At 33.7% G+C, this 24,278-nt stretch overlaps 3 protein-coding genes across 3 annotated transcripts; all 3 read left to right on the forward strand.

The window, feature by feature from the left end:
- Window positions 1–10,557: 10,557 nt before the first annotated feature.
- On the forward strand, window positions 10,558–12,750 carry LOC143918614 (uncharacterized). The gene has a single exon (XM_077440555.1). The coding sequence runs from the start codon at window positions 10,558–10,560 to the stop codon at window positions 12,748–12,750; it is 2,193 nt and encodes a 730-aa protein (XP_077296681.1).
- Window positions 12,751–12,851: 101 nt separating this feature from the next.
- On the forward strand, window positions 12,852–15,635 carry LOC143918616 (uncharacterized). Its single transcript, XM_077440556.1, has one exon. It carries the CDS (start codon window positions 12,852–12,854, stop codon window positions 15,633–15,635), a length of 2,784 nt encoding a protein of 927 aa, XP_077296682.1.
- Window positions 15,636–21,250: 5,615 nt separating this feature from the next.
- On the forward strand, window positions 21,251–24,278 carry LOC143919378 (uncharacterized). The gene is made up of 3 exons (XM_077441679.1): window positions 21,251–23,440; window positions 23,619–24,120; window positions 24,164–24,278. Exon 1 carries the CDS (start codon window positions 21,545–21,547, stop codon window positions 23,153–23,155), a length of 1,611 nt encoding a protein of 536 aa, XP_077297805.1. The 5' UTR covers window positions 21,251–21,544; the 3' UTR covers window positions 23,156–23,440; window positions 23,619–24,120; window positions 24,164–24,278.

A 24,278-nucleotide genomic window follows, 5' to 3' on the forward strand; every position in this document is an offset into this window, starting at 1 on the left:
ACTTTATGTAATCTTATCACGAATTTTCGTATGCATTTATTCTGTTCAAGATCAAGGTCAAGATTAAATCAAATATTTTTTTTTAGAAATTAAAGCCATTGTGCGAAGTTTTCAATTGAATTTCAAATGAATTACTTATTATATAATATATACAAATTGAATCATCGTAAAATACGTGCAAAATGTTACACAAGCAATGCTGACTTAAAGTTGACCTAATCATGCTATTGCAACTTATGTTGAAATTGCATTTTATGTTGAAATTGTAGTTGAAGTTGCCAAATCCTGATGATGATTTGATTATAATTTTAAGTCGAAGTTATTGTGTTATAGCATCTTAAATTTGATTTTATGTTACATATGTGCATACTTTGTAGTATTTGTAGTACTTTGTAGTACGTACTTTGTAGGTTAAGAAATTTATTAAGTATAAAAAGTAAAATATTGATATATAATTGTATTGTACGGCCTCATACTGTATACTGTGCTACAGTGCTCAATCTATTTAGTGGTTTGTGTATTGATAAACTGCAGAAAGTGCAGAATAGAGCAATGCGTGCAATTTTGAATGTGAGGAAACGTAAGAATGTAAGAAGTATGTTAGATGAATTGAAATGGTTGGACATTAGAAATAGTCTTAAAGTAAGCACTTTAAAGTTTATATATAAGCTAGATAAGAATCTATTGCCCAAATATTTTAATAATCCTATAGTTAGGAATAGAGATATACATAATTATAAAACTAGAAATAGGAATAAATTAATTATAGGTAGAGTTAAGAAAGCTATAACATTGATGCTTTCTTGAAGGGTGTTAATGGATACCTTTGTGGAAGATGATTTATAATTTTTTGTTATAATTTGGTATTTTGTGTTATATGTATTATTAGCAGTTTGCTATATAAGTAAATAAATAAATAAATATATACCTAATGATGACTTAAATTTAATCTATCGTTGACTTAACAGGTAGTCTAATTGGGCAAATATGCTACATTATGCAGGAATTCTATTCAGTAAGGGTCTCCGTGTTTACAAATACCTATAGAACCGTTGATATTATAATCTCAGCTTAGTTTGGTATATGCAAAGTACTCAATAACAAGTATGTAGAACAAATTTCACTTGAATATTTACGTTATACACGGTCGAGTGCTGGAATATTATGCGCATACTTTACACATACAAATTGCAGACGTAACGTTTGTTAATTAATTAGAAATTAACAACGAAGGTGCTAATTTTAGAAAACTCACATTTTTTATAAATATAAAAATTCATCCATACAAAATTGGTTGATTATTATATGGTGATTGTGAGAGAACAATTCCTACACATTTTCAAAATACGTTTCTCATTTATTTAGATTCCAATTAATGTGGCCGTGTTGTTTTTCACCGCAATTCGCGTAGGCTTTGTGAGAATTTTCATGCGGAAAACCGTATTTCCCGTACGTAAGAGCGTTATTATAGCGAGCGAAAGACGAAATGTAGAGCAAATAATAAATTTGGCATACGTGGTTTTGAGTTTCGACGTCGAAAATCACGTACTGCTAATAAATATTGTTTGAATTTTACATTTTAGCGCAAAATAAAACGAATATACGTATACATAGTTACTCACCAGTCGTGTTTTACATGAATAGGGCTACGGAAAATTTATTAAATCAATACGATATGTACTCGGAATGAATAATTATATGTGTAATACCTGTGTGTTTTAGAACAAAGCTACTCTCCAATTAATTATTATTGTTATTAAAACGTATCGTGTGTATTTATATGAGACTTGAGTATTCGAGAGCTTTGAGTATCGCTGCTCTTAAGAAATAATCGCTTAGAAACAATGGCCATAAATGAATTACATAATCGTGACTTTTTCACATCGATTTTTTATCATGAGAGGTATCAAAATTTAAAATGATATCATAGGATGGGTTAGGTCAAGTTTTTTGTAGGAATCGTATGCTAATCGTATGGAGAAGTTTTTTTAAGATTGGACAATGAATCATTTAATTTATTTTGCAATGGAAAATATAATGAAAATCTATTTTTTTGCTTCATACATATATAATTTATATAAAAAAATATATGTTTCGACTCAAACTGTGATGTCGACTATGAATCCTAGTCCTATACCAGTTCTGACTTTCGCTCAGATTTTAACTTAAACACAAGCTTCGGGTCTTTCTAGACCTACGATGACTCCGATTTTGACTCCACTGACTCCTTGTCCAATATCGACTTCAACTCGAATTCAAACTGCTATTATTTCTTCAACCCAAACTACGGTTATGACTCAAATCTTGACTTCCATCATGACTTCGACTATGTAGTATTGTATTTAGGCTGTAGCTCCTTGGCTCCAATTTTTTTTACCTACATATGAAGATCTCAATTCAGATTTCAACTCCATCTACGTATGTACATATTTAGCACTGGCAACAACATTTACTCAGACTATGACTCCGACTTCATAAGCTTATTACCAAATATCGTTAAATGAATAGTCACAGTAAGAAACGTCCTAATTATTAGTTATAAAGAACTTCAAACAAATCTTTGAAGTCTTCATAATTATTCTAACGCTTCTGACTATGTATTTCAAAATCCATCGTTAAAATATCACTCCTAGTTTTAATATACAAACATACTCAATTTTGAACTCTCATGTTACATTAAATATCCAATATAAAGAATGTAAAAGGGTTTAAGGAAGGCCACAGGGGTGATGGGTGGATTAAATCAGAAAAATGTATGGGTTCAAATGGATGAGAGTTGCTCAAAATAAAGACGAATGGAAACGTGTTGGATGGTGTATGGCTGTGAATGATGATGATGATGATGTAACCAGCAACATATGTATGTAGATCAGTGGTTACCACGTAATCTAGCTTTGTTGCTGGCCAGACCTTGGATATTTGACTCAATAGTCGATCGTTTCCTTTCATAGTTTGCCAATTTATCTGATTTTCATTGGAAACGGTTCCAAGAAATTGGCAACCAGGTCCTATTTCTTGGAATTTTTTTTTTATATAATTAAAAATGGTGCAAAATTGTATCCATTGCTGTCTTAATGCTGATTGTAATGTTTTACATATATACCAGATAGGCCTAACAGGTAACCCCAATGCGCCTTTCTGGCCAATTACAAATATTACAGCATTTTTTTTTATTATACAATAGCTGAATTACGAGACGTCTATGAATTGTACATAAATTTTATTGTACATTAATCAATCTCAAATAGTGGTGACATAGTACATAGGTAGGAAGGATATTTAGCCAATTTTACCGGGAACCGTTTCAACAATGAAATCAGAGAAAATTGGCAAACTCTGATAGGAAACGATCGACCTGGAGTCACAAATATCCAGGTCTGACCAGCAGCACTACAGATATACTCAGAAAAATTATTTTCAATCGAGGTTAGCTCATGGGATCGAACCCGGCCACCTCTCGGTGCTTAGTAACAACGGCAGGACAGCTCGGTGGTTAATGCGTTAATACTAACTACGGGAGGTTCCTGAATTCGAGCCCCGGGTTGACTTCGATTAAAAAGAATTTATTCCAAGTATTTCTGCAGTGCTGCTAGTCAACCATGAATATACATATATATTCGTTATTGAAACGGTTCCTCGGCAGTAGTAAAATAACTGACCTAAAAATAAAAATGCTTTAATTTCTCTACCACTCATTAGTTACACATATTTTATGGGTCTACGTGACGAGACAGAATGTTAAATTACAGAAAACACAAATATCGGAAGGCAAAGATCGAAAATCGAAAGATGTTAAGTCGAAAGATCAAAAAAAAAATGGTGCATGGTAAACGGTACATATTCACTTAATTTGCGCGAGCAGGATACAACAGGATTCTGCGCGCGCACATTAATACGGGAGGAAAAGCCTGTTCCTCTTGTTCCTGTTGTATCCTGCTCGCGCAAATTAAGTGAGTATGTACCTGAGTATGTACCGTTTACCATGCACCATTTTTTTTTGATCTTTCGACTTAACATCTTTCGATTTTCGATCTTTGCCTTCCGATATTTGCGTTTTCTGTAATTTAACATTCTGTCTCGTCACGGAGACCGATATTTTATACATAATATAAAATAAATTGAAACAATTCGAACGATAATAATCATCTCAAAAATAGCAGTCGGATCACCTTCAACATTTCGCCGCCAATGGCAGATAAACGCGAGGAGTTTGGACCGTTTATTTGGATGTTTTTGGTCTCAGCCGATCCGAGCCGTCGGCCATGAATTCGCACATGAAGTCGTCCTCATTATTATGTAAAAGTGTGCGATAATTCGAAATGGCGATATTGCGAACGCGCGCGTTTTGATCCGCCGCGTGACATAACAGCCAAAAGTCGGCCATAACCCACGCAGCAGCGTGTTCGCGAAATCTCAAAAGGGGCACGCAAATATTATCATACATAAACGACTCTTGACACAATATTTGCCAACAGATATCACCTGAATCATTGTGTCAATTAATCGATTGTCATGTCCGCCGTTTTTGCCATTATGCGTGCAAGCACTAATTTGAATCGCGTCTGTTGCATAACCTCAATTCCAATAGCGACCGTCTGCTGAACGATAGTAAAACAAGAAAGAAATTGGTGATTACATTATGCTTATTGCGCAATGGCAATTCAAATTATTTTTCGATGACTGCAAAACATCAAAAAGGCCACGCTTTGCCATTTGTGTTGTATTATTAATTTATTTGTGTTGCTTTTTTTATTATTAATTTTTTTTATATTGCCAATTTATGTAACGAAAACATTTGCGGAACACCCGTTAAAAGACGGCCGTGAGCCTAGTTACACTGAAAATCTGGGTCATGAGCCAAAAAAACATTTTGCGTGTTTTTTTCTTTCGTTTCGCGATTCATTTGCACACATTTTTCTATACTCATCTCATCTACGTGCTAGAAATGGGACATTGGAGATCGTCAGTACTAATTTTGGCTATAATATGTGTTCAGAATTGAAATTTGCCGACTCTTTTATGCAAAAATTACTACAAATTGGATTTAAAGTCATTTTAATTAGTCGCAAATGCAATATTAGCTCAAACAATAGCTTGAGTTATATAATACCAAGTTTTTAATGTGATTTGTTAATTTTATTTCAATTACGTGTCGACTCGAGTGTTCATACATACATACATATGTTTGCTTTATGCAAATTTTCGTTTATATTAAATTTGGTATTATGACTAACTACCAAACCATTGTCTAGTCAAATCATATCAATACAATGGTATAACAACTGAAGAAGTATTATTCCTAGTATGCCTGGGCGGACTCCAGCTGTGAATGGGAGTTTCTTCATGTCATTATTAATTTGTTTGATCTTATTATCGATCACTATATCGATATCATTATCGATCACTGTCAATACAGGGAAATAAGTCACCGAGAACACTCCAGGGGGTGAGTTTTGGGCTGGAATAGATCAGGCGTGCTAGTATTTTTTCGCATGTGCAAAACTATCTAAAAAAACCACGTCCCGATTACCACTCTGTGTGTCTGCACCTTTGCGATTCCTCTTTTCCTGACATATCAAGTTTTTTTTAATTTAATTTAATTTAATTTTTAATTTAACACGACATCTATGGTCTATATTTTATAGGAACATATGTATGTAAGTGTTATTCAAGGCCAATTACAAACAATGGTCATAAAACACTACAATCATCATAGAGACATCTATGGAAAAAAATTTGCAGTATTTTTAAATATCAACAAATTGTGTGATGCTGTGAACTCAAATTTTGTAAGTAATAAGACAGGATTTCCAATTTGTTGGAACCATTTCCAAAAAAAACTCTAAAAGGAAACGATCGACTATGCAGTCACATGTTCAAGGTCTGGCCAGCAACGAAGCCAATAATAGAACCAAGCAGCATATCTCGGTGGTTGCGTTAATTATAACAACTGAAAAGTCCCCGGTCCAAGCCCTGGTTTGACCTTGATTGAATAGGATTGATTCGGAGTATTTCTGTAGTGCTGCTGGTCAAATTTGCATATTTGTGACTCCAAGTCGGCCGTTTCCAATCAGAGTTGACAAAATTGGCCACCTATCGCCTATATGTCACCACTATTTGAATATAATTTCATAATTGACATGTGTATACAAATTTAACCATATGTGGATTACCATCACCAATGAATACTATCGTGAATAGACTTTGACATGCGATTTTGCACATTTTATCAATTGCATGAATGCGTGCACCATGCTACAATATACAATACATACGTATGATATGATAAGTTAATTTAAATGGATCAAATTTTGAACCCTTAATCAATAAAGATAAGTTTAAGACGATAAACATGATATTAGAACTGTTAGTTGACTAGCTAACTTTGAAACTCCCGAAGTATTGTACATATGTATATACATATGTACATATGTATATGTATGTATATTGGGAGGTGCAATTGTCATTGTTTAAATAATGATCAAATACACAATCGATGATTTTTATTTAAATTATTTAATTATAAAAACTTAATGTTACATCGTGTCGAATTACATGTCAGTCAGTCAGAAAAAAGTCGTAATCGCTCGTGTGACTAATTTGGCATAGTGATTCACAGTGATTACATTTTTGCTGTACGTAAACGATTAGCAAAAGTGTTTATTTAATTAATCACACCAATAACAACAAGTAGGTGACAACGTCTGAGTGGAGTAGGCGGTCTACAATTGATCCAAACCCAACAAAAAGCCCGTGTGCGATTTGAATCATCGAAAAAAATTCCAAGAATGATAAAAACACAAGAAATATACAACGTATAGTATCATTAGACCTTCTAGACTTGTCCCGGCCTCTATGATTGACGGTCACCATACAATAAATCACTCGTACACATTGAAGTGGTTTTTTTTTTGCGTTATTTATTTCAGCGGTAAGTAGGTGTAACCGACGATAATTTGCACTAGAGATAAAAAAAACTGGGTCAGAAGAGCTAAATATAAAACAAAAACGGCGTATTAAATACGCTCGCAAAATGGACTAATGAGTGCGATCGTTGCGAATTCATCGATTTTATGCTTTGATGTAATTGATGATTTACTGTGAGTGTTTGATAATTGATTTAGTGATGATGATCTTGAACGCCTGTCGAATAAGGTGCCTTGAAATTGGACAAAAAATATATTGGCGCAACGTAATTCGCTAATTTTCCGTCGTAATAGTATAATAGATTAGGTGACGTCATCTACAACATCAAGGTTACACAATGCATCTGATGCAATGTCCCAAAAAAGTGCAATGAAGGCAACCTCGAATCTTCGTCTGTCTGTACTTACATACATTGTATATGCGATATCTATTCGTTGCCCCACTTTGCATCCACATTTACCGTTGATTCTTGAGTCATGTATGTGCATATTGTTGGTAAAAGTACATTTGGTATAGGAAAGTGCATATAAATTTATCATCTATTGCTTAAATTACGCGGCTTCTATAAGTTGGCCAATGTGTTAATTCGCCGAATCGTGTTTTGATTGAATCTCAATTCGCCGAAGTCAATGTTTTGACATTGAAAAGCGCAATATTTTCATGTTGAAAAGGCACAATATTTTGACGAGTTTTTGACCTTGAAAAGTCCATATTTTTAATGTTGACTTAAATTGCAATTCGTTGATTTGTATGAAGTTGCAAAATATTTATTCAGTTCGTTGAATTGCTTGTCGGCTTCTTGTATTGTCAATCTTTCAAGTATTCATGTTTTATTTGATAGCCAATCTTTAGGGCATTGTACACATTCACCTTACTAGAGTGATAAAAGCACGTTTAACACAAAATACCTATATTTATAATATAAATATAAATAACATACAAAACTAATAAATAAAGCTAGCCAATGCCGCAAGGTGGAAGTATTTTACATATTAAGAATATGAAATGTATATCAATAATGCCTCTTAACAACTCAAAATATAAACCAGCAGCTTAAGTCATCAATAGATATCGGATGATCGTCAGTACAATAGTAAATAACAATAGGCTCCATCAAACAAGAGAGCAGAAAAGCTTATAAAAATATGATTTTCCTATGAAACAATAAAAATCTCTCTGCCTCGATCCCCATCCGAAGTCTATTCATCAGATTCCGATTTTCAACATGTATGACGTCATTAAAATAAAATTAAACTTAAATCCGAACTTCTTAATCTTTTACAATCGACATTCCCCCTCCCCTATTTTACGTATGTAATATTTATAAAAAATGGAAGGACTTATATTATGTACGTTTTTTACAAGGTCAAATATAGAAGTTTAAAAAAAATAAATATTACAATTATCAGAATTCATAAGAATGTAAGAGATCGCACCGTGACACGTGTTAATTTGTACGCGGACGACCGGACGAGTGTTTGGGGATGAAATTAGGGGGCAGCGTAAGGGGGTGCAAGTGAGGGAGCGATGCGAATTTACCACACGGATTTTGCATGCAGAAACCACTAGTGACAATAGCCTTGAGTGCGGTTAATGTATCAATTCTTTTCCAAAACCATCCGTTGAAATATCAACGGGCACAACACTAGTTATCTCTATTAATTTTATTTTATTTATATTATTGTACTTGCCTTTCGATTCCTGATGCCTGGCATTGCCCGAGCAAAAAAAAAATCTTCAAAGGGTTTCGATCTCTTTCAAAGCCCGTCTACAGTCTACCGTCTAAGTTAAGATACTATGTATATCAAAATGTGGTGATCATCAATTGAAGGCGGTGGATTAATTGTGACATTAATTAAATAACCAGCAGCATTGATCAATGGTTAGCGTGTAATGCTTTTAACTAAGTGGTCACGGGTTAATTTCCAGGTCCGTTGCTGCTTGCAAGACCTTAGATATGTGACTCCAGGTTGATCGATTCCTATCAGACTTTGCTAATTTTTCCGATTTTATTGAAACGGTTCCAACAAATTGGTAACCTTTTCATATTTAGATTTCAAAATTTAAGTTTTCATCATCTCGAATTTGCTGACTTATAAAAATACCGCAAAAATGTTTGCCAAATTTATCCATAGATGTCTCTATAATTATCTGTAAAAAAAATGCTCTATAAATTGTTTATCGATGTTTATGATTGGCCAGGAAGGCAAATTGGGGTTTACCTGTTAGGCCTTATGTATAAAACAATATATATATATATATATATATATATATATATATATATATATATATATATACATATTTATATTCAGCCAGCAGTTTGGCTCAGTGGTAGCGTATATATTTAGCACCACTGAGGTCAAAGGTTCGAGTCCTCGCCATCTGCTGGTTAGATTTGGGTGTTTTGTGACTCCAAATCGATCGTTTCTCTATCAGTGGACAATCTTCATATTGTTATGGTCGCTCCCCACCTGATATATTATAAATGTATAAACAGAGGGCTACCGACGGTGCACGGCATTCATTTAATAATTAGTATCAGTTAAACATTCAATAGGTGATGTGCCAATCACCATACACCAGCCGGCAGTCCCTCTTCTATTTCTTGTAATAAAGGAAAGTAAAACCGCCAAGAAAGGAGTCATTATTACTCAATTACGTAATTTTCCATGGTCCTTCGAAACGGATTGCATGATTTTATCTGCAAGAGCCAACATAAGTCAATGATCACTCCTTTCTGTCCGAATTATTGTCACATTTATTCCATTGTGTATACATATTTCTGCTTCTGTGCGTTAGGGTTGCCAAAAATTTTACTGATGATACAGTTTTTTAAATACATAAAATAATAATTTCCTCCATGAATGCTTTCGCGTGAACGATTGTTTCTCTTTTTTGTATTATCATTTGATTCTAATTATTATATAGAAAGGTTACGATTGTTGTTCACGTTCGCGAATATTCAGCTGCTTCTGAATACTAACTTCCTCAATTTTGACTTCGTGAATACGAACGATCTTGAGCTTTGTTGGATTCACGAGTTGGGAATTTCATAGAAATCCAGTAACTTTAAATACTAATGCCCTCAATTCTGACTTCATGAAGGTGAATGATCTTGAGCGGTATTAGGTATTTGTTAAGTATTTCACGCTTTCGTGCGAATATGAATTTTTTTTAAATAGTTTTCTGTTGTTCAATTTGAATATTGAACAGTTCTCCTTTTGGGACAGATTTGTCACATTGTTCTAAATATTGTACGTGAGTCGCGTAGATCGATTACATGTACATGTTTGTCATTTTAAACAGGTGACAATTATACATATGTATGTACATATAAGTACGAGATAAATAAATTAATTTAGGAATCCAATTATAAAGTTTAAGTTAAATTAGTAAAACTGTAAATTTACTAAATAAATATAGATTATAAATGAACAGTTACTTTAATTTTCGTAAATGAAATTTCACGACGGTAAAATAGATATAGTATACTTTTACAACAATTTATACTTGCAACATTCTAGAAAATACACAACATTACAACAATAACCGAATAAATCGAAACATCACATTTTCACACATCTATAATAATCAAGTTATTTTATTATTATTACTTTTTTTCTCAACATCATGGCTAGTTACGAAGTATTAAAAAAAAATAGATCCAAAGCATATGAAATTCTGTCAAAGGCTATAAAAGAATTAAAAGATTGTCCAAGTTTGGGTGTAATTCAGCGTAAGGTATCACTGGTAGAAACTTATAAAGGAAAATTCGAAGAGGCACAGTTGGGTATAAATTTGGGTGATTTTGAAAATGAACAAGATAGAGATATGCATGAAAACAGATATTTTAAGGCTTATGATGAATTCACGGATATGGCTAATCATATGATTGATGATAGATCAAGACAAATCGTAAAACAAAAAAAAAATTTTTTTTCGGAAACAAACGTAACTAATTTATGTCCCCTAAATGTACCTAATTTCACTGGCACCCAAGAATCCTGGGGTGAATTCAGAGACATGTTCATTTCACTTATTCATAATAATTCTGATCTAAATAATATATCAAAACTTGCTTATCTTAAAAAATCACTACAAGGTTCAGCTATGCAAGTCATTCAAGGACTAGAAAATACGGAAGAAAATTACACCATCGCGTGGGAACTGTTAGTAGAGCGATATAATCATTCTAGGATGATAATTAAAACAAAAATAAATTCAATGTTTAACTTAAGGGCAATTCAAAGGGAAAATTACACAGATTTACGTCATTTAATTGACGAAATAACGATAAATATACGAACATTACAAACAATGGGACAACCAATAAAGCACTGGGATAGCATATTAATATGCATAGTATTATCTAAGTTACCCTTACGAATGCAAATCGAATGGGAGAATACCTTACCAAACAAAGACATGCCAGCTTATGATTCATTAAAAAATTTTTTAGAAAATCGTTGCTCAGTACTACAATCAATAGATGCAAGTAATTCAAAACCAGTTTATCAAAATAATAATGATTTCTCTGTAAGAACATATAATAGACAAACTAGAAATTTTGAAAGTATTAAAAAAAAACGTTGTCACTTTTGCGATCGAGAACATTTTACAGCTAGCTGTCCAATTTTAACAAAACAAACGCCACTAGAGAGACGACGATCTGCTACAGAAAAGAAATTATGTTTTAGATGTCTTAATAGTGGTCACATGTGGGAAAACTGTCATTCAAAATTCACTTGTAAAGATTGCAATAGGGCTCATCATACACTATTACATATCCCACAAACATCTATTGTTGAAGAAACAAACTTCTCTCCTCAAACATATACAAACATAGGTACATTTCACAACGCCTTACTAGCTACCGCCTCAGTTCTTTTAAAGGATCATGACGGAAAATTTCATAAGTGTAGAGCTCTACTAGATCCAGGATCTCAAACTAATTATATTACAGCCAAATTAGCTAGGAATTTGAAAATAAAACAGAATCATGTCCACATACCAATAACTATGCTGCAAGGTGTGACAACAAACACAACAAATTCAATAAATACAATAATTAATTCAGAAGTCTCTAATTTTTCATCGGATATCACATTCTTAATTTTAAATTCAATTACCGGAATGTTGCCAAACGAAAATATAAATAAATCGATTTTAAATATTCCTAAAAATATCAACATGTCCGATAAATATTGGCATAAACCAGGTCAAATTGACGTTTTGCTCGGAGTACACATATTTTGGAAAACATTAAAGACAGAGAAAGTAGATTTAGGGCAGAATCAGCCCACCATGTTCGAAACAGAATTTGGGTGGATTATTTCCGGAAGGATTCCAACATTAAAATCATCATCAATTACATGTAACTTATCAATAGCGAAATTAAACAATCAAGTAAAGCAATTATGGGAAATTGAAGAAGTACCAGAAATACTTCCGAGATCGTCAGAGGAAACCAAATCTGAACAACATTTCAAAGATAATATTTCGAGACTACCATCAGGGAGATTCTCAGTTAAATTACCATTTAAAAGTTCACCAAATGATTTAGGTAATTCTTTATGTGTGGCGGAGAAAAGATTAGAGTCATTAGAGAAGCGTTTCGTGAAGGATGAAAGTTTAAAACGTCAATATCATGATTTTTTATCAGAATACGAAAAATTAGGACATATGACAGAATGTTTCCCTCCAAAAAAGAACGAAACAGTTTATTACTTACCACATCATGCAGTTATCAAAGAATCTAGTGTATCAACCAAATGTCGTGTAGTATTTGATGCGTCATCAAAAACATCAAACAATATTCATTAAACAACATCCTTATGGTAGGTCCAAGTGTTCAACCTGACTTGTTGTCCATACTTTTAAATTTCAGGAAACATACTTATGTTTTCATTGCAGATGTAGAGAAAATGTATAGACAAATACTGATAGCCCCGGAAGATAGAAATCTTCAAAGAATTATTTGGAGGTACGATCTCAACTCTCCAATAAAACATTATAAATTGAACACTGTAACGTACGGAACTTCTTCTGCACCTTTTTTAGCAACGAGATGCTTAGTTCAATTAGCTGAAGACAATAAAGTTAAATTTCCCGAGGCCAGTGAGGCAATTTCATCGTGTTTTTATGTAGACGATTTGCTCGCGGGGGAAGAAACAATAGAGTCTTGCATTTTATTGAAAAACCAAATTCAAACCATACTCAGTGGAGCTGGAATGAATCTATGCAAATGGGTTTCAAATTGTGAACAAATCTGTTCAACAATGACAACAAGAATATCAGAAGTAAACGATTTCAATCTTACTAACAATTCACACAAAACTCTAGGCCTATATTGGAATAATGATTTAGACACTTTCACTTTTAAGGTTAAATTTGACTTAACAAATGACCCACTATCTAAGCGATCCTTTCTATCTTTAATCAGTCAAATTTTTGATCCTTTAGGATTACTATCACCTGTTTTAATAAAGCACAAAATTTTAATGCAACAAATTTGGACTTCGAATATTTCTTGGAACGAAAATATACCAAAGGAAATTCATGAAGATTTTAATGTTCACCTAGCGAAAATATGTGTATTAAATGATATAAAAATCGAAAGACACGTTTTAACATCACTACCAATCGATATACAAATGCATGGATTCTGCGACGCTTCAGAAAGGGCGTATGGAGCATGTATATATATTCGTTCAATTAATGCAGTCGGCGATATTAAGGTGTCTCTAGTATGTTCAAAATCACGCGTTGCACCGTTAAAAAAATTGTCGATTCCTAGATTGGAATTATGTTCCGCTCTATTGTTAGCAAATCTCGTAAATTATATTAAAATAAATTTTAAACGTTCATTTTCAAAAATAGTTTGCTGGTCGGATTCAATGGTCACTCTCCATTGGATTCACGGAGAACCGAATAGATGGAATACTTTCGTAGCTAATAGGGTATCAGAAATCCAAAAATTATCAAAAAACCATTATTGGAAACATGTTTTATCAGCCGAAAATCCTGCAGATATGATTTCAAGAAGCATCTCTCCCGAAAATTTGATAAATAATCAATTATGGTGGTCAGGACCAAAATGGTTAACCCAAACTAACGAAAAGTGGCCAAGTATTAACATTTATCCTTCAGAGACAATTCCAGAAACGAAAAAGATAGTATCATTTTTAACCACAGTAGAATTTGACCTCTTTTTTAGATATTCTTCTTTATCAAAGCTATTAAGAACAGTATCTTATATTCGCAGAATGTATTTTAATAAAAAGCACAAATGTAAAATAATAGGTCAACCATCGGTTTTAGAATTGGATGAATCCCTTATAAGTATATTAAAGATTGCTCAGCAACAATCATTTCCAACAGAATACAAGGATTTATTAAATAAAAACACAATATCAAAGTCTAGTAAAATTTTAAACCTAAATCCTATTTTTGTAAAAAATTTAATACGGGTAGGAGGTAGAATAGGAAACGCCCTCATATCCGAAGAACAGAAACATCCAATCTTAATAGATTCCAAACATATACTAACAACGTTAATTATTCGAGATTATCACTTGAAAAACTTACATTTAGGAACACAATCATTATTGTATTTAATGAGATTAAAATACTGGCTTTTAAATGGAACAAACACCATTAAAGGAACATTACGTAAATGTATCACATGTTTTAAGAGTAAACCTATTATTATAGATCAATTGATGGGTGACTTACCATCGTCTCGAATAATTCCAAAACCTCCTTTTCATCATTCCGGGGTTGATTATGCCGGTCCATTTGCAATTAAGAATGGAACTTTGAGAAACTCCAAAATCACCAAATGTTATGTTTGCATTTTTATCTGTTTCATAACAAAAGCAGTACACATGGAAGTTGTTAGCGATTTAACTTCAGTTGCGTTTTTGAATTGTTTTAAACGATTTGTCGCGCGTCGCGGAAAGCCAGCTATCATGTGGTCGGACAACGGGACAAATTTTGTCGGAGCCAATCGAGAACTAGGACGAATATTGCAGAATTTATTTTCGGAAAATTCCTTTAATCAAATAATTAGTTATGCGTTTACGGAAGGCATTCAATGGAATTTTATTCCGCCTCGATCACCTCACATGGGAGGTATTTGGGAATCGGCCGTTAAACAATTGAAGTATCATCTAAAAAGAATAATAAATTCAGTAAATTTAACGTTCGAATCATTGGCAACTGTAATTGCACAGATAGAAGCATGTCTAAACTCCCGTCCTCTTACACCCATATCAAATGATCCTAAAGACCTTAATCCTTTGACTCCCGGTCATTTCTTAATTGGACGACCATTATTGGCCATTCCTCAATCAAGAGTAATGGAAACCACTAATATCAAACATCAATATCTTCAGATGATCAAGGCAACTTCTGAATTTTGGAATAGATGGTCACTGGATTACATTTCGTCATTACAAATAAGAAATAAATGGAAACAACAAAAAGACAACATAAAAATTGGAGATTTGGTTGTGATAAAAGAAGAGGGACTGCCAACAACTGCATGGGCTTTAGGCAGAGTCAGACAAGTCTATCCAGGCGGAGACGGATTAATCAGAGTAGCAGAACTAACAACAAAAAACGGAATCACGAGAAGGGCCATTTCCAAATTGGCTGTTCTTCCCATCGATGACAACAACTTATCATCATGTTCTGAAAAAGAATAATATTTTTATCTCAACAACATCATTGCCCTTTTTAACAAAGGTCAACTTCCAGTGCTCAACATTTCTTGCTTTCGGAAAAAGACCAGTCAACAGCACATCTGTCTGGGAAGGTCATTGTTCCGGATGTCATCAATACTTCTGTTCTGGGGAAAGTCAATCTCATGATTTAAACATCATCATCCGTTTTCTGGGAGTGACGGCAGATCATCTGTCTTCTGGGAGAGACATCTTCTGAATGTCGGCATCTCAACTGACTTCTAGGAGGAACAACTTCTGAATATCTGCATTTCATCTATCTTCTGGGAGACACATCTTCTGGACGTCAGCATCTCAACCTTCTACTGGGAGAGACATCTTCTGTATGTTAGCATATCATCAGCAGCTCATCTGCCTTCAGAGGAAGGCCATATCCAGAGCTTCTTTCATCTGCCTTCCGAAGAAGGCCATCTCCAAGATACATCCATTAGTGCAAAGGTTATTTAGTGATAAAAAAAAAATAAAAATAAAAATAAAAAAAAAAAAAAATATATATATATATATACATATATATAAAAAATAGTGTGAAAGTGCATTAAAATTGAAAATAATATTTAAAAACAAACAAACTTCAAAATAATAAACATAAACAAATAAATGTCAAAATAAAAATAAACAAATAAACATCAAAAATATAAACAATAAACAAACTATTTCATTTCTACAATGAGACTTTTCAAATAATTCATTTTATTTATATACAGTCCACTACATATAGTTTTTTATGATATTATGCATGTTAAAACAAATATTTAAATAATTGCTTAATTATTTTTTACTCATTTTATTTTTTACTAATTTTAAGATTGAGATTTGATTTTCATATACAGTCCAATACAGCTTTTTATCATTTTTATGCATGTTAAAGTAGATTTATATAGTATCAATTGAATTATCTTTAACACTAAGATTGTCTTTTTAGTATATAAGTCAATTAATTTCCTTATAGGGGGGAGTATGGACAATCTTCATATTGTTATGGTCGCTCCCCACCTGATATATTATAAATGTATAAACAGAGGGCTACCGACGGTGCACGGCATTCATTTAATAATTAGTATCAGTTAAACATTCAATAGGTGATGTGCCAATCACCATACACCAGCCGGCAGTCCCTCTTCTATTTCTTGTAATAAAGGAAAGTAAAACCGCCAAGAAAGGAGTCATTATTACTCAATTACGTAATTTTCCAATCAGAGTTTGCCAATTTTATTCATTGCTGAATTTTGTTGTTATCATTGCTGAAACGGTTCCTGAAAATTGGTATTAGATCCAATCCTGTCGTCTCTATGATTATTATTTCTGATTAATTGTTATATGCTATATATTCTGATTGTATATGTATGTATTACTGTATATCTGATTTCTGGTTATTTATGTATTCTGTATTTCGTTAACGTACACCCGTCGCATTGGAGCAAAATCTGTAATGGCGAGTGTATATTGATTTGTAACAATAAAATAAAATAAATAAAATATTAATATGAATAATGAAATAGAGTGTTTCTAATACAATGATCCAAATTTAATACTATCTGCATCATCATTTCTATTCGCGTTCTTAGTACTTAACCAGCAGCGTGGACTAGTGGATTATATTATGTTTCGAGCAGAGTTGTCACGGGTTCGATTCCCGCTGCTGGCCAGACCTTGGTTTGCGCTCCAGGTCGATCGTTTCCTTTCAGAGTTTGCCAATTTTTTTCTAATTTTCATTGAAACAATTCCTGTAAATTGGCATTTATTTTGAAATCTGAAGTTATTCAGCGTCTTGAGGTTCGACAAATTCTATATAAAATTCTACAAAAAATAAAAATTCTCCATAGATGTCTCTGTGGATGATGTTTGTATGAATTCGCATCGTATAAAAATACTTGTATTATTGTATTGTATCTGTATTAGTAGACTCGTCACTTTGGGGCGTAAAGTCGACTGTACATACATATTTGATTGAAATAAAAAATAAAATAAAATAATATCCCCATCCACTGATTGTAAATTGAAGCTCCTTCCAGCAAAATAACCCGTCAATCAGACCCTTAAACATACCCCTATTTGAGCAAGATTCACATAAACAATGACGCACTTGGTGACTCTTATGCAGACAACCCCTACCTAGCGCGATCGCGTTATATAACAGTCGCGTGCAGCTGACTGCAGATTGCGCAACCGATGTGCAACAGTTTGGTCGTTCGATTTGGCATTGGCATTTCAGTTACGACATTGCTATTCAAATAATAACATCGTCATTGGCGCTATTGAGGTTCGCGAAATTGACTAAAAAAAAATACAAATAAAAAGAGCAAATTTGGAGGCCGCGGCGGTGCCGTCCAATGTCAACCTGTTAATTATAATTATATAACTGAATGAAGTCGTCCGATCCGCTCCTGGTGGGCTTAAAGCAGGGCTGTGGAGTCTTGGTTTTTTGCCCAGATTCGAAATCGAAGTGATGTCTCATTTAAATTGCATTGTTTATTATTGTTTTTTTTTCCTTTGTGCATATTGAATTCAGGGCTGTGGAATTTAAAAAGAAACAAAACTCATATCAATCCGATTTTGAAAATCTAAAAATACATGACCCCGACTCCGACATTTTCCCACAATCCGACTCCGATTCCGATTCCGACTCCAGCTATGTAATTTTTCAATTTCTTCCCCATTTGGTTATTTTCGAATATCTCAGAAATACGAAAAATCCGCGCACAGTAATACCGCGCCGACAATTCCAAGGACGACAATGCCGCGCAGGACAAAAATAAATTTATATATAGGGTCAGGTTCACTGCATCGAAAGTCGAAAGATCGAAAAGCAAATATCTGAAAGCAAAGATCGAAAATCGAAAGATCCAAAATAATGTATGCATAGTAAAAGGTACCATGTATATATAATATATATATATATATATATATATATATATATATATATATATATATATATATATATATATATATATATATATATATATATAGATGTTTGTACGGGAGCTGCTAGATGTTTGAAGCCTGATATTAAAACTACGTCTGCAAGTATTAATGAATCTTCTATGGAAACGGTCGCAGTGACGTCGATGTTTGCCTCTTCTCCTACATCTGCCTGCTCAAATGGTCCTGATAGTCGTGATTCTGTTGTGACTGTGTTGGCTTCTTCTTCTGCTTCCTCTTCCGTTTCGTCTCCATTGGCTCAACCTCCGTTGGCTCAATCAAAACTGCCATTTCTTGTCTCAAAGAAAGTCACGCGCCAAACTGGGAGACCGAAAATTGGTAATTTATTACCAAAATGCACGAGGTCTCAGGACAAAGCTGGCTGCGTTTAATTCAGCCGTTTCTACTACATATTTGTGATGATATGGTAGCACTAACGGAAACATGGTTGACTTCATCATTTTTTGATGCTGAACTTTTTGATTCTTCCTGGAGGCTGCATCGTCGCGATAGAGTAGATCGACGTGGTGGTGGTGTATTATTTGCTTGTCGTGATTGGTTTCGGTCAGTCCGGATGACAAATTTTGAAACTCTATCTGGTGAGGACTTATGGAATTCATAACTTGAAAATCATAATCGAGAAAGAATATTACGAAATACAAAAACCTTGTAAACATAGAATGAATTCAAGACGATAAACGATATATAATAATAATTATTATTATTTTTAGTTGTTTGTGTATATATATGTTTTGTTTTTGTTATGTCTAATTTATTATTTTGTTTCTTGTCTTTTCTGTTATATTTTTGACCATTGTGGCGCATTAGGAATTCCTGTAATGCTACAACGGTCCAAACTTTAAATAAATAAATAAATAAATAAATAAATAAATAAATAAATAAATAAATATATATATATATATATATATATATATATATATATATATATATATATATACATATATATATATATATATATATATATATATATATATATATATATATATATATATATATATATATATATATATCAGTAGCATGTGATGAAATTCTCTCTCTTTTTGTCGTACAGCCTTACTTAATGTGCACGGGCAGGATACACGAGGAACAACCCGTATCCTGCTCACACACATTAAGTAAGACTGTACGACAAAAAGAGAGGTAATTTTACCACATGTCACTGATATACTACATTAATTAAGTTAAATAAGGCTGTACGACAAAAATAGAGAGAATGTTACCGCATGCCACTGATATATGTACATATATATAACCCGCTCTTCATATGTATGTACATACATACATATGCTTGGTACACGAACATCGTCATAAAGATTTAGATTTTTCGTCTTTTGATGCGGTGACATCCAACGGGCATTCCGAAAAAGCCCCGCACGAAATGCCGCACCGACAATTCTAAGGACGACAATGCCGCGCAGGACAAAAATAAATTTATATATATATATATATATATATATATATATATATATATATATATATATATATATATATATATATATATGTATATATATATATATATAATATTTTATATCCAATAATAATTAAAACATAATTAGACATCAGAGCCAGGTGAGCGCAAAATTAGCAAAAAAGAAAAAATTGCAAATACCTTATTGGGGCTTCATGCTTTTCACAAAATTATGAAATAATATTGGTTTTGATTTGAAGTTTCTGATTGCAATGAAAATAATTAAAATAGTTATTTTTCAAAGATATCAAAAACGCTGAACCATAACGGAATATAAAGTTAATGCCGACAAAAGACAAAAATTAAATTTCGCGTTATAGCTATAGCCCAGTACTTACATCCGATTTTTTGTTCAATATTTTGAGTCCTTGAAATATTATAGTTACATTCTGTTGCACAAAGTTAAAGATAACGAATCTTCCGTACCGGTGCTTATTCTATTTTTTTATTCTCCTATCCTCCTATCTCCTATAAAGAACTGTTTTATGAAATTAAATTGTATAGTTTTGTATTGCGCGGCATTGTCGCAATGCAATGCCGCGCATTGTCGAATTGTCTAGTAACTGGAAAAGAAATGTAATACATTTCTCTGGTCATCGCCGCATATACTCCATGTCCTGTGTGTACCTGGAAATGTTTTACACATTGCACGGGGAGATGATATTATTTGAAGTGTTTATTTTAGTTTTTAAAATCGTATTATGAGAAAAAGTTAAGAGTCGATTTTATTTTCACGACTCCACAGCCCTGATATAAAGTAATATCTGGGTCATTTGATTTTATGACGTATGATTGGCGGTCGGAAATGGGTCGCGGCCACTTTTGACCCCTTTCGCCCGTCCTTCCAGATCGTACGAAATGCGATTGAGTCATAGTCTGTGACTCGAGCGGTGGCGTTAGTCAAATTCGGGCGAGGCTACGAATAATATTGTGTTACGGTCGTAGGCGAGTGGCATGCAATGATGACCGATTGCGAAATTCCGATGTGACTCTTGAAAAATTCCAATTTGTAAAAAGTGTGTTTGTAACAGGTAATTCTGGTGATGTAGAAAATATATGTATGTACATAATCTGTATCTATGTATGTAATCTATCTATATGTACTATATGTATATATATATATATATATATATATATATATATATATATATATATATATATATATATATATATATATATATATATGTAGAATTGATTTTTAAACGAGCCGAGATAGAGTGTGTGTGGTATGCCTGGGAAAGACCGGATGCGTGTTGTTATGGTCACTTGTTGGAGAACGAGCCCGAAGATATGTGTTAATAAATACATAGTTCTGACTTAATCTGCGTTTCACTTGGAATCCTTCACATCCGGATCCTATATTTGGGGGCTTTGTCCGGGATGCCTGAAGACATTTCGAGTGACAGCCAGGAGCGGTCAGACGACGACGCGGAGTTTTGACAGTTGAGGTTAGGACGCGCGCGCGATGACGAGAACGCGGAAGCCCGTGACGTCGGTGACGTCACGTCAGCGAACACGCCACACGACGATGATGATATCCAGAACGATAGCGCCATTATCAGCGTCAGTTTTACGTCGGCTAACTGTCGTGGAGATGCAGAGGTTCGCGGACTTAGACGAAGATGATGACGACGACGATGAAGAGGAAGAAGAAGACGAAGTGCCATATTTTGACAGAGACAAATTCGAGACATACGCGCCACGGTTTAAGGGGATCGGCGGTGTGCCAATCAGCCAGTGGATTGTGCGCATGGAAGAATTTGCGAAGTTCTTCCACTGGACGCCCCTGGAGCAACTGGTCTACGGGAGAATATATTGCGTAGGAACAGCGAGAATGTTCCTGGATTCAGAAGGGATAATTACATCATGGACTATCCTTAAGCAGAAACTGATAGAAGAGTTCCAGTGGGATGACGAAGAGCTCGTCTTTGAAGAACGAGAAATGCTTGCTCAAGCAGAGCCCATTGACTCCGATTCAAGTGGGGCCGGTGAAACACCAGACGACGAACCCAGGGTGACGGGGCCCGTGAGAAACCGTGAAAACCGAGAAAGACTGAGTTCACGATGCTACAATTGTGGTGGACGTGGTCATTTAGCAGCCGACTGTAGGTTTAAGACGAGAGGAACTCGTTGTTTCAATTGTAACGAGTTTGGGCACATATCAGCTCAATGTAACAGCACCAAAACAAAGACTGTCTTGACAATACAAGAAGAAATAAGAGAACCAGTCAGTATTCCAATACAAGAAGAAATAAGAGAACCAGTCAGTATTCTAACACAAGAGGACGAGGCGAACATGGCTGATGGAGATGTAAACATGGCCGATGTAAGTGTGAACAGTGATGGTTTGCACAGAAAAAGACCTTTGCAGCAACGGGCTTCACGAGAGATGTCTGCTCAAAGAGAACTCATTGTTTCCAATAATGAAGAGGACGATGCGAACATGGCTGATGGAGATGTAAACATGGCTGATGTAAGTGTGAACAGTGATGGTTTGCACAGAAAAAGACCTTTGCAGCAACGGGCTTCACGAGAGATGTCTGCTCAAAGAGAACTCATTGTTTCCAATGATGAAGAGGACGATGCGAACATGGCTGATGGAGGTGTGAACCTGGCTGATGGAAGTATGGACGGTGATGGATTGCAAAGAAGAAGACTTTGGAACTACGGAGACATACCGTTTTCAAATACAGATGAACCACCCGATGATCAATTTGGAAAAGGATCTAAGGATTATAGTCATTTGAAGAATTCTGAAGATGAGAATAAAGAAAAGGAAAAACATAAAGACAAAGAGAAAGATATGGCTAAATCACAAGAAGGATTAAGGGACCCAGTCAAAATTTCAACACCAAAAGACACTGTATTCACTTTCAAGCTTGGTCGTAGTCGGATTGATGTTAATTCAATGGAAAAGAAAATAGAACCATGGATTGATAAAAGACTTATTGAATGTATCAGTGAGCCAGAACCAATATGTGTTGACTTCATTTATGGTAAATTACTAGCAGGAAATCTGTGGGGCGACGGGGAGTTCGTCGGACGGTCACAGAGAATCGCCACCGGCATTGGATAGTATTTAAGTTGTGCCGATGGAAGTGAAGTGTGCGTTTGTGAATTAGAGAATAAGTTAAATATCTGGAGGGTTTTTAGTTAAGCCTTACTTGTAATTTGATGATTGAAAAGTGTAATGTTTTATTGCTTATTCTAGTATTTTTGGGAAGTGCTTTGTATATTGAATCATGTTTTAATTTGGTTACATGCTTAGAAGAATATAAGATAACTGTATTGAAATGTAATTCTAGTAATGTTTTAAAATGTGATTGTTTCTGGTGTAAAGATTTAACCTGTCATTGTAAAGGTATTGATTTTAATGTTTCATTGCTAATTCTAGTAATGTTATAAAATGTGATTGTTTCCGATGTAAAGATTTAACCTGTCATTGTAAAGGTATTGATTTTAATGTTTTATTGCTAATTCTAGTAATGTTTTAAAATGTGATTGTTTCTGGTGTAAAGATTTAACCTGTCATTGTAAAGGTATTGATTTTAATGTTTTATTGCTAATTCTAGTAATGTTTTAAAATGTGATTGTTTCCGGGGTAAAAATTTAACTTGTCATTGTAAAGGTTGTGATACCTTTCTGTTTTGTATTGCTTGTAATAATTTTACATAGTAATTGTGATACCTTTCTGTTTTGTATTGCTTGAAATAATTTTAAATTGTAATTGTGATGATTTATGTGTAACTTTAATTGTGATGATTTATGTGTAACTTTATTGAAGATTGAATTGTGTTGAAATGTAAAAATTGATTTGTAGTGAAATGTGTAACGATTAATTTGTTATAATTGTAATTGTTATGTAAATTGTAAAATGATTGATGTATAAGTGTATTGAAATGTAGTTGTGATGATGATTGTAATTGTGATTTAAATTGTAATTGTGACAATTGAAAGCATGTTTAGAAGAATATAAGATGATTTTATGGAATGGAAGATTAAACATTGTTGAGGATGATAGAGGAAATGTTTTAAAAGAATGTAAGATGATACATTGTATAGAGTGGAAAATGAAATGTAAAAGAATGTGAGATGAAACATTGTTGAGGATGATAGAGGAAATGTTTTAAAAGAATGTAAGATGATACATTGTATAGAGTAGAAGATGAAATGTAAAAGAATGTGAGATGAAATGCTGT

Source organism: Arctopsyche grandis, chromosome 11, assembly GCF_051622035.1.
Source record: "Arctopsyche grandis isolate Sample6627 chromosome 11, ASM5162203v2, whole genome shotgun sequence".
Lineage (NCBI taxonomy): Eukaryota > Metazoa > Arthropoda > Insecta > Trichoptera > Hydropsychidae > Arctopsyche > Arctopsyche grandis.

What these genes read in the sequence shown, in the direction of transcription:
- LOC143918616 (XM_077440556.1), top strand. Translation starts at nt 12,852, where the DNA reads ATGTATAGACAAATACTGATAGCCCCGGAAGATAGAAATCTTCAAAGA.
- LOC143919378 (XM_077441679.1), top strand. Translation starts at nt 21,545, where the DNA reads ATGACGAGAACGCGGAAGCCCGTGACGTCGGTGACGTCACGTCAGCGA.
- LOC143918614 (XM_077440555.1), top strand. Translation starts at nt 10,558, where the DNA reads ATGGCTAGTTACGAAGTATTAAAAAAAAATAGATCCAAAGCATATGAA.